Below are 12,057 nucleotides of genomic sequence, written 5' to 3' on the forward strand. Positions count from 1 at the left end.
TCTTTGGTGCTCAGCTTTCTTTATAGTCCAACTCTCACATCCATACATGACTACTGGAAAAACCATAGCTTTGAAATTGACGGACCTTTGTTGGCATTTTAGGCCAGATGATTCTTTGTTGTAGAGAGCAACCCTGGCCAGTGCCCATTAGATGCCAGTAGCACCCCATCCAGAAACATGCCCCTCTCCACCACATGACCCGCATGTTGTGACAACCAGACATATATCCAGGTGTTACCAGTGTCCCATAAAATATCAAAGTTTTTTTGGTCTGTTTTTTGTTTATTTTTTGCTTATGATGGGAATTAAGTTCTCTCAGTCTGCTGTCACTGGTTATAACCATAATAAAAAATTCTGATTAATAGCTCCATATGTGGCTTCCCAGTGGCTCAGTGGTAAAGAATCTGCATGCAATGCAGGAGATGCAGGAGACACCAGTTTGATCTCTGGGTCAGGAAGATCCCCTGGAGGAGGGCATGGCAACCCACTCCAGTATTCATGGTGGGAAAAGCCTATGGACAAAGGAGCCTGGAGGGCTATGGTCCACAGGGTTGTAGAATCAGACATGACTGAAGCAACTGAGCACATATAGTTAATAAAAAGGAAAAGAATAACTAATAGTGATAAATTTCTTGCAGGCAAAAAATTTCAATCCTAGACCCCCATGCATTAAAGTGTGAAGTCTTAACTCCTGTCTACCAGGGAAGTCCCCAAACCAAAAAGTTCTGATAATTAAAAGTTTGGGAACTTATAAGAGATACTTTATTAGTTACATATTCAGTTCAATTCAGTTCAGTTGCTCAGTCGTGTCTGACTCTTTGTGATCCCATGGACTGCAGCATGCCAGGCCTCCCTGTCCATCGCCAACTCCCGGAGTTTACTCAAACTCATGTCCATTGAGTTGATGATGCCATCCAACCATCTCATCCTCTGTTGTCCCCTTCTCCTCCTGCCTTCAGCCTTTCCCAGCATCAGGGTCTTTTCAAATGAGTCAACTCTTCTCATCAGGTGACCAAAGTATTGGAGTTTCAGCTTCAACATTAGTCCTTCCAATGAACATTCAGGACTGATCTCCTTTAGGATGGACTGGTTGGATCTCCTTGCAGTCCAAGGGACTCTCAAGAGTCTTCTCCAACACCACAGTTCAAAAGCATCAATTCTTCGGTGCTCAGCTTTCTTTATAGTCCAACTCTCACATCTATACGTGACTACTGGAAAAACCATAGCCTTGACTAGACAGAACTTTGTTGGCAAAGTAATGTCTCTGCTTTTGAATATGTTGTCTATGTTGGTCATAACTTTTCTTCCGAGGAGTAAGCATCTTTTTATTTCATGGCTGCAGTCACTGTCTGCAGTGATTTTGGAGCCCCCCAAAATAAAGTCTGCCACTGTTTCCTCTGTTTCCCCATCTATTTGCCATGAAGTGATGGGACTGAATGCCATGATCTTTGTTTTCTGAATGTTGAGTTTTAAGCCAACTTTTTCATTCTCCTCTTTCACTTTCATCAAGAGGATCTTTAGTTCTTCTTTGCTTTCTGCCATAAGGATGGTGTCATCTGAATATCTGAGATTATTGATATTTCTTCCAGCAATCTTAATTCCAGCTTGTGCTTCATCCAGCCCAGCATTTCTCATGATATACTCTGCATTTAAATTAAATAAGCACGGTGCCAATATGTAGCCTTGATGTACTCCTTTTCCTATTTGGAACCAGTCTGTTGTTCCATGTCCACTTCTAACTGTTGCTTCCTGACCTGCATAAAAGTTTTTCAAGAGGCAGGTCAGGTGGTCTGGTACTCCCATCTCTTTCAGACTTTTCCACAGTTTATTGTGATCCACACAGTCAAAGGCTTTGGCATAGTCAACAAAGCAGAAATAGGTGTTTTTCTGGAACTCTCTTGCTTTTTCGATGATCCAGCGGATGTTTTCAATTTGGTCTCTGGTTCCTCTGCCTTTTCTAAAACCAGCTTGAACATCTGGATGTTTATGGGTCACGTACTGCTGAAGCCTGGCTTGGAGAATTGTGAGCATTACTTTATTAGCGTGTGAGATGAGTGCAATTGTGCAGTAGTTTGAGCATTCTTTGGCATTGCCTTTCTTTGGGATTGGAATGAAAACTGACCTTTTCCAGTCCTGTGGCCACTGCTGAGTTATTGAGTGCAGCACTTTCACAGCATCATCTTTCAGGATTTGAAATAGCTCAACGGGAATTCCATCACCTCCACTAGCTTTTTTCGTAGTGATGCTTTCTAAGGCCCACTTGACTTCACATTCCAGGATGTCTGGCTCTAGGCCAGTGATCACACCATCGCGATTATATTGGTTGTGAAGATCTTTTTTGTACAGTTCTTCTGTGTATTCTTGCCATCTCTTCTTAATATCTTCTGCTTCTGTTAGGTCCGTACCATTTCTGTCCTTTATCGAGTCCATCTTTGCATGAAATGTTCCCTTGGTATCTCTAATTTTGTTGAAGAGATCTCTAGTCTTTCCCATTCTATTGTTTTCCTCTATTTCTTTGCATTCATCACTGAGGAAGGCTTTCTTATCTCTTCTTGCTATTCTTTTGAACTCTGAATTCAGATGCTTATATCTTCCCTTTTTTCCTTTGCTTTTTGATTCTCTTCTTTTCACAGATATTTGTAAGGCCTCCCTGACAGCCATTTTGCTTTTTTGCATTTCTTTTCCATGGGGATGGTCCTGATCCCTGTCTCCTGTACAATGTCACGAACCTCTGTCCGTAGTTCATCAGGCACTCTATCTATCAGATCTAGTCCCTTAAATCTATTTCTCACTTCCACTGTATAATCATAAGAGATTTGATTTAGGTCATACCTGAATGGTCTATTGGTTTTCCCCACTTTCTTCAATTTAAGTCTGAATTTGGCAATAAGGAGTTCATGATCAGAGCCAGTCAGTTCCCGGTCTTGTCTTTGCTGGCTGTGTAGAGCTTCTCCATCTTTGGCTGCAAAGAATATAATCAATCTGATTTCGGTGTTGACCATCTGGTGATGTCCATGTGTAGGGTCTTCACTTGTGTTGTTGCAAAAGGGTGTTTGCTATGACCAGTGCATTCTCTTGGGAGAACTCTATTACCCTTTGCTCTGCTTCATTCTGTACTCCAAGGCCAAATTTGCCTGTTACTCCAGGTGTTTCTTGACTCCCTACTTTTGCATTCCAGTAGCCTGTAATGAAAAGAACATCTTTTTTGGGTGTTCATTCTACAAGGTCTTGTAGGTCTTCATAGAACTGTTTAACTTCAGCTTCTTCAGCATTACTGGTCGGGGCATAGACTTGGATTACTGTGATATTCCAAGGTTTGCCTTGGAAATGAACAGAGATCATTCTGTCCTTTTTGAGATTGCATCCAAGTACTGCTTTTCGGACTCTTGTTTACTCTGATGGCTACTCCATTTCTTCTAAGGGATTCTTGCCCACAGTAGTAGATATAATGGTCACCTGACGTAAATTCACCCATTGCAGTCCATTTTATATCGCTGATTCCTAAAATATCGACATTCACTCTTGCCATCTCCTGTTTGATCACTTCCGATTTGCCTTGATTCATGGACCTAACATCCCAGGTTCCTATGCAATATTGCTCTTTACAGCATTGGAGTTTGCTTCCATCATCAGTCACATCTATAACTGGGTGTTGTTTTTGCTTTGGGTCCATCTCTTCATTTTTTCTGGAGTTATTTCTCCACTGATCTCCAGTAGCATATTGGGCACCTACAGACCTGAGGAGTGCATCTTTCAATGTCCTATCTTTTTGCCTTTTCATACTGTTCATGGAGTTCTCAAGGCAAGAATACTGAAATGGTTTGCCATTCCCTTCTCCATTTATATATTGCTGTGTAACAAATTGCTTCAAAACTTAGCAGCTTAAGACAGTGAATACTTATTATTTTATAGTTTCTGAGGACTAGGAATCCAGGAGCATCTTAGTTGGATGGTGGTAGTTTAGTTGCTAAGTTGTGTCCAACTCTTGTGACCCCATGGACTATAGCCTGCTATGGTCCTCTGTCCATGGGATTTCCCAGGCAAACATACTGGAGTGGGTTGCTGTTTCCTCCTCTAGGGGATCTTCCCGACCCAGGAATAGAACCCAGGTGTCTTGCATTGCAGGCAGATTCTTTACTGAGTGAGCTACGAGAGAAGCCTTAGTTGGATACTTATGTCTAATAATCTCTAGTAAGGTTGTAGTCGGAGAAGGCAATGGCACCCCACTCCAGTACTCTTGTCTGGAAAATCCCATGGACGGAGGAGCCTGGTAGGCTGCAGTCCATGGGGTCGCTAAAAGTTGAACATGACTGAGCGACTTCCCTTTCACTTTTCACTTTCATGCATTGGAGAAAGAAATGGCAACCCACTCCAGTATTCTTGCCTGGAGAATCCCAGGGACGGCGAAGCCTGGTGGTCTGCCGTCTATGGGGTCGCACAGAGTCGGACATGACTGAAGTGACTTAGCAGTAGCAGTAGCAAGGTTGTAGTCAGTTTGTCAGCTAGTTTGCAGTCATCTTCAGTTCAGTTCAGTTGCTCAGTCGTGTCCGACTCTTTGTGACCCCATGAATCGCAGCATGCCAGGCCTTCCTGTCCATCACCAACTCCCGGAGTTCACTCAGACTCACATCCATCGAGTCAGTGATGCCATCCAGCCATCTCATCCTCTGTCGTCCCCTTCTCCTCCTGCCCCCAGTCCCTCCCAGCATCAGAGTCTTTTCCAATGAGTCAACTCTTCGCATGAGGTGGCCAAAGTACTGGAGTTTCAGCTTTAGCATCATTCCTTCCAAAGAAATCCCAGCACTGATTTCCTTCAGAATGGACTGGTTGGATCTCCTTGCAGTCCAGAGGACTGCAAGAGTCTTCTCCAACACCACAGTTCAAAAGCATCAATTCTTCGGCGCTCAGCTTTCTTCACAGTCCAACTGTCACATCCATACCTGACCACTGGAAAAACCATAGACATTTTAGGGACAGGAAAATCCATTTCAAAGCTTATGCATATGGTTGTTGGCAGGCTTTGGGTTCTTGTTGGGTTTTGGCAAAAGGCTTAGCTCTCACCAAGTGGACTTCCATAAGGGCTGTTCACAACGTGGTAGCTTGCTTTCCTCAGAATGAGAAATGCAAGTGCGAGAAAGAGTGTGTCGAAGACAGAAGCCAGTGTCTTTTCTATATCCTATTCTCAGAAGGGACATATCATTACTTCTGCCAAGTGCTGTCAGTCATACAGAACAACCCAATTACAAAGTGGGAGGAGCCTATACAAATTTATGAATACCAGGAGATAGGGATCCTTCAGGGCCATCTGAGGGGCTGGCTACCACAGACTCATATAGAATTGTCCACCAAGAATGTCTTTCCTAGGAACTCTCTTTTCTTCTCAATTATTTTGGGTTACATTTTCTAAAACATGAGCTAGTTCCTACCCCAAACAGTTGCTTTGGGAATGAATACCTGACTTGAGCTGGACCAATCACAGTTCTTTGGATTTCTAGACATGGAGTGCAGCAAGTAATGTCCTTCTTATTCAAGTGACCATAGCTCTAAGATATAAAACTTGAGAGCTATTGGTGGCCATATTTTCTACCCTGTAAAGAAAGTCAGCTTGTGTTGAGAAGAAAATTAATTTAAATTAATATGTATAGGAAAAAACTGGAGATCAGTGAGACAGCCATGAGAGCTAGTTATTTCTGAGGCTTAGCAATATGTATGCCTTCCTCATAGTTTGGTTGATATTGCAGTGTCTCTCCAGTAAACTCACCTTCATCTAGTTTATTAATTTTTTTAATTTTTTAAAATAGGTTTTTTTTGGAGTATAGTCATTTTACAATGTTGTTTTCATTTCTGCTGTATAGCAAAGTGAATAAACTGTGTGTATATGTATATCCCCACTTCTTTGGATTTCCTTCCAGTTAGGTCACCACAGAACACTGAGTAGTTTTCTGTGCTATGCATGCAGTAGGTTCTTATTAGTTTCTGTTTAAGCTAGTTTAAATTGGGTGTCTGTCAATTTCAGCCTGAAGTCCTAACTACTTCAAAACTGCTACAGTAATCCAGTTTTAAATCGTAAATGTCCTATCCTTATTTAACTTGGAGGAATAATTTTATTAATATAGTAAATATTTAAAAAATTTTTATCCTCCCACATATCTTTAGAAACTTCACACAGTATGTATGTGCAGTTAATTAAATGTTACTATTTTAATGCACTAGTTTATTTTACACATAAATCTAGCCATTAGACAAGGACCATGAACAATATGGAGTATAGTAATAGTGCTTTAAGAGATGTTCTAAAGTAAATGGTTATGTTTAAAATATCTTTAAAGATGCTAATGAATTTTATGTTATTGGCCTCATAGTTAATTTATTAACTGAATTTATTACCTGTTATTATAAACAATCAAACCGTATAGATATACTGTTGATGGTGGTGGTCTAAATTCAGTCATCTCTGAGCTTTAGCAGAATTTTTTTTCATATGGTATTTACTTTTAAATTAGATTTCAATATTAGTATAAGCCACAGACATTTATATTACACATAAAACATTATCACTCAGATAAGCAACTGCTATCAAGGTAATATTACTCAAAATCATTGAGTCTGTAAGCTCTTTCCATTCAGGTTTTCTTTTTGATTCTTGTATCTATTTCAGATTATTAATGACATTGGAATTACTCACACCTACAACCTTTGTTGACTAAGTTGTGATATCAGTTTTCCTCTTAATTTTTTATTAAAGACTGTTATCTCAGTGTTAGCAATGCAGGAAGGTGTCGCTTGCCCTACTAGGGAAGATGAGCTAGCTGTTTGTGTTGTTAGTAACAACACAACCCTAGCTGGATAGGGAGTTCTAAGTGATTATATTTTAAGCCAGAAACACGTCCCAGTTATTTTGGTCTAGGTACTTTTAAGTTCCAGCCCTAACTGGTACATCACACTCTCTGTAGTCAAAGTGGCTAATGAAGTATCTCGTGTTTTAAAAAAAGTATAAGGCTAGGGGTAGTGGTGAAGAGGGGAGGAAGGTGTTCCCTGATAGTTACCACATTTTATGGAGAATATTCTCACTGGTATTTCTTCTTTTTACTTCTTTTCTAAAAACATTCTTTGGAAATCTTAGCTCTAATAAATCAAAGACCTTGAAAAGGAGATAGTATGATAGAATTTCCAATATATATATTCTATTCTGTAGGTTATATATCAATTGATGCCATGAAGAAATTTCTTGGGGAGCTACACGACTTCATTCCTGGAAGTTCAGGTTATTTGGCATACCATGTTCAAAATGAAATTAACATGTCTGCTATAAAAAACAAATTAAAGAATAAGTATTAAGTTAAATATTGTCCTTCTATCTGGGCATTTATTTTCTGTAAGCTATTACCAACGATGTGCATATTTTAAAATTCTTCTCTTTGGGACAGGAGGTTGGGGGAATGGGGAAGAATTCTTTCTTCCTCAAAATGTACCTTTAGGAAATTCAGAATCATTTTGGCTCTCTGTTTTGACCTTTGGGATGGCCTTTCCCCCCAGCTTGTAAGGTTATGTCCACAAATTCTGAGTGCACAATTGTTATGGAGTAATTGTCAATGAAACATACTTCATGAATTCTCAATCTCTCTCCCTCTGTCAGATATTCTTTTGACTTTTAATGTTCTATTAACTATATATATATATATATATAGATATATATATAGATATATATAGATATATATTTTAAGTTTAATGCTGTAAATGCTAAGTTGTATGATTCTGGTCATCTTATTTTGATTAAAATCTCAGAATGTGATAGTTGAATTACTGTTTCTGGCTTGAAAAAATATGTTAAGAAATAATTCACAGTTCATTATATGGACAGTTTCTGATAATCAATGTATCAGAAGTGATTTAATGTAAACAAATGTTAAGTCTTCTGAAATGAATCCACAAGATACCATACAATCACAGTGCTAGAAAGGATCTTAGAGAATATTGGGTCCAACTTGTTTGTTTTTAATGAGGAAATGAAGGCCTTGACAAAGTGTCTTGCTTAGAGTGACTAACTGGAGGCTAAACGGGGACTGGAACATGGTCCTCTTTTAGCTACTGTTTGAACCATAAAACCATACTCAAACTGGCAAAGCAGTAGACTAAAAGGAGCCTGGGGTCCTGAGGACATTGTGGAGATACCTGCCACCCCAGCCCTGGGTTGCCTACCTCTAGACTTTCATGTGACCGAGAAAATGTCTTCTTTGTTTAAGGCACTTTATTTTTGTGTTTCTTTCTGCCAGACTAACCATAAATGAGGCATAAGAACTGGCTACTGACCTTGTTTTATGGGAGATAATTGTATGGAAGATAACTAGTTCTTTACATCTGTAAAGTATTAATCTTGAAGTTATAAAGGTGACCTTAATAACATAGCATGTCTTTTACATTTATAGCAGCTTTAGTTAAAAAAAAAAATAGTTCTTTCAAATGGAATGTTTACACTATTACTCAGCAGTGTGGAAAACTGAAAATAAACTCAGTATTTAATAATTAAGTAATAGAATGTACCTTAAAATCATATTTCACTGATTTAATGGAATAGCCATTTTTTCTCTTTAACATCTTTATTAAGATACAATCACATACCACATAATTCACCCATTTAATGGGTACAACTTAGTGGTTTTAGTATAGTGACCGAGTTGTGCAACCATTACCACAGTCTATTTAGAACTTTTTCATCACCCTAGAAAGAAACCCCTTGCCTATTAGGTCAACAGCCATGCTGCTCTCCCATACCCAAACCCTTGACTGAAGGCAGCCACTAGGTCTACTTTCCATCTTTATAGATTTGCCCATTCTGGACATTTTTTGTAAGTGGAGTCAAGGAACACATGCTCTTCTGTGACAGACGTCTTTCACTTAGCATGATGTGGAGTTTATTCATGTTACACTTTGAGGTACCAGTACTTTATTTTTTTTTTATCATGAAGTAGTATTCTATTGTATGGACATTTAAGTAGAAAGAGATAGCTATTTTGCTTTGCCAGGCAAAGGGAGACACATTGGGCTTCTGCCTCAAAAAACTGTGTCTTCAGGAAGTTATATAGTCTTAAATACATACTTTAGACTAGAACAAGGGCTAAAAATCAATGATCTAATAAGCATCCATATCAGGAAACTAGAAAAAAATCACCAGCAACTCCCAAGGAAAATAGAAGGAAGAAATAATATAGATAAGAGGGGAAATTAATGAAATAAGAAACAAATCTATAATAGAAAGGGACAACAAACCAAGAAAGTTTTTGCTTTGAAAAGACTAATTAAATTGATACATTTCTAGCAAGACTAGGTAAGAAAAAGAGAAAGAAGCACATAAAACCAGTATCAGAAATGAAGCTGAATTTTGAAAATTTTGAGAGAAATTTGACCAAATTTATGCCAGTAAGTTCAAATATTTAAATGAGCTATCTAAATTCCTAGGAAATCTGCTTTACTAAATCTGACATGCAAAAAATAGGAAATATAATTAGTCCTATAACTATAAAAATTATGAATTTACAAGATAAAAAGCTTCCTATAGCCCCATGAGTTACTAGTGTTGTGGTGTTGGCAAGCTATGTACCTATTTCCCCATCTCAGAAATGAAGATAATAACATAATGTCAGGGCTTCCTTGGTGGCTCAGTGGTAAAAGAACCCACCTGTCAATGCAGAAGACATAGATTCCATCTCTGATCTAGAAAGACCCCACATGCCTTGGAGCAGTGAAGCTTGTGTGCCACGACTATGGAGCCTGTGCCCTACAGCCTGGGAACCACAGCTACTGAGCCCACGTACTAGAGCCTAGAGCCTAGAGCCTGTGCTCCGCAACAAGAGAAACCAGCACAATGAGCAACTACAGAACAGCTCCTGCTTGCTCCAACTAGAGGAAAGCCCTCACAGCAATGAAGATCCAGCACAGCCAAAAGTTAAATAATTAAAATTTAAAAGGTAGCGTAATGTCATAGGTAGTACTTTGAGGATTAAATTCTGTTAGGAGTACTTTGCATATGGCCTGGTAGTTGACACATACTCTGTATGCTGGCCATTGAGTCTCCTTTACGGTCTGGGTGTGTACCACTAAATGCAAAAACACGTTCTGTGGGCACCCTGCTGTGCCTGTTCTGAAAGGTACAAGGGCCTGGTTTCTCTTTTTCTGAAGTAAAAGTGCTCAGGGGCAATAGATGAATCTTAAATTTTAAAATAAGTTAGATGGTAAATCAGTCTTGTCCTTAAACCAGATTCTCTCTGCTCTCCTTTTGTACACCTGCCTTAGAGCCACTCTTCGACTATTTTCTGTTGCTCTGTGTGCAGTTGCCTACACACCTCCAGGCATGAATCTCAACTCTAGTGGCTTGGAGAAGGCTATCACAAGTTGTAATTTATACGTCAACTCAGTGAATCACTGTTTCTATTCTTCTGTTTCCCAGGCTATTATTGTCTGATTCCTGTTCTGACTGCTCCTGTAATCTCAGGGCATGAAGTACTTTCTGGCCAGAATATCACCTATGTCTCCTGTGCTACATAAAGTTCTTTTTGGCTTATCTGATCTCTTCTCATACTTTGTCACTCTGGGGCTTTGCTCAGATATGGTTGTTTAACATTCTTTAGGAGATTTGCTCTTCCTTGGTTGGAGGGCTCTTCATTCCTCTAGTCCCTGCCTCTGCCGCTTTGAGCTTGTGACACGGACTTACCCACCTCCCAGAATTCCCAGGTTTGTTTTTCCTCCAGTCGAGTTGTTCTTTGCAGCATTGCCTTCTTAAATAAGAGCTTAAGAAGGAATGGTGGGATGAATTGGGAGATTGAGATTGACATATATACTCTGTGCATGCTCAGTCACTAAGTTGTGTCCGATTCTTTGCAACTACATGGACTATAGCCTGCCAGGCTCCTCTGTCCATGGGATTTTCCAGGCAAGAATACTGGCCATTTCCTCCTCCAGGGTATCTTCCCAACCCAAGGATCGAACCCTCCTCTCTCGCATTTCCTACACTGGCAGGCAGATTCTTTACCACTGCCCTACCTGGGAAGCCCATATATACAGTACTATATATAAAATAGATGATTAATGAGAACCTACTGTGTATCACAGGGAACTCTACTCAATGCTCTGTGGTCACAAAGAGAGGGTATATGTATCTGCATAGCTGATTCACTTTGCTGTACAGCAGAAACTAACAGCACTGGAATGCAACTGAACTCTTGATTTTTATTTTTTTTAAAGAAAGAAATGCAAAAAGAAGGAGCTTTGGGGCCCTTGCCCCTCTGGTGGGTTTTTTTTTCCTCTGCCACACTGTAATTTCTTCCACGCTGCTCTTTGGAGTCCATTTAATTTCTTTGTCCTAATTGGTCTCTTCACTGTACCTCCTCTGTATTGTGTTTCTTCCTCATCTGTTAGATTTTTAAAGCTGTTTCTTTCCTTTCCTCCATTCCAATTGTTCAAATCCTGTCTTACCTTGAAGTATCATCTCAAAGGATAAGTCTGAATAAAGCCTCTTTTGCAAGTGCCCTCTCCCTACAGGACTTAAAGTGCTTTGTTTACTCCATCTAAAATTATAAATATTTGTGTATGATTAATGTGTAATTCTTTGTGCCCTCTACTAAATACTTAGGGTCTGGAGGACAGGGATATTTCTTACTTCTCTTTGCAGCTCCCAGAGCACCCAGCATGGTGCCTGGAATATGGAGGTTGTTCAGGAACTATTTGTTATATTGAATTCATGAACATGAGACCCCAGAGGATAAAGCAAGTGCTTCCCTTGCTTTCCAGCCTGAGACCAGCAGTGCTCTGAGTGGCTTCATTGCTTAATCAGGAAATGGGTTATAGGAACCTGGATATCCCAGATGAAACAAAGTCTTTCATAAAGCATGTTCATCAGTCTTGTAAGAATTGTCTCATTCATTTATCAAGAAACATCTATTGAAACTAAGTGCTAAACCTAGTGAAGAGAGAAGATGGGGAATAGGACAAATGCCATTAAGGCACTAGTAATCTTGTTTAGGAATTTGAAACATAAACGTCTGACTGTAAGACAAAGTGAAA

General features: G+C 39.5%; 1 protein-coding gene across 1 annotated transcript in view; it reads left to right on the plus strand.

Annotated features, from left to right (window-relative positions):
- The window catches only part of TERB2 (telomere repeat binding bouquet formation protein 2), a 44,242-nt gene extending 36,624 nt beyond the window's left edge, over positions 1-7,618 (plus strand). The window contains exon 7 of the mRNA XM_070798043.1: positions 7,196-7,618. Coding sequence (XP_070654144.1) covers positions 7,196-7,338 — 143 coding nt within the window. The 3' untranslated portion in view covers positions 7,339-7,618. The remainder of the gene's footprint in view (positions 1-7,195) is intronic.
- The last annotated feature ends 4,439 nt before the right edge of the window (positions 7,619-12,057 follow it).

The sequence above is a fragment of the Bos indicus genome, chromosome 10 (genome assembly GCF_029378745.1).
Source record: "Bos indicus isolate NIAB-ARS_2022 breed Sahiwal x Tharparkar chromosome 10, NIAB-ARS_B.indTharparkar_mat_pri_1.0, whole genome shotgun sequence".
NCBI classification, from domain to species: Eukaryota; Metazoa; Chordata; class Mammalia; order Artiodactyla; family Bovidae; genus Bos; species Bos indicus.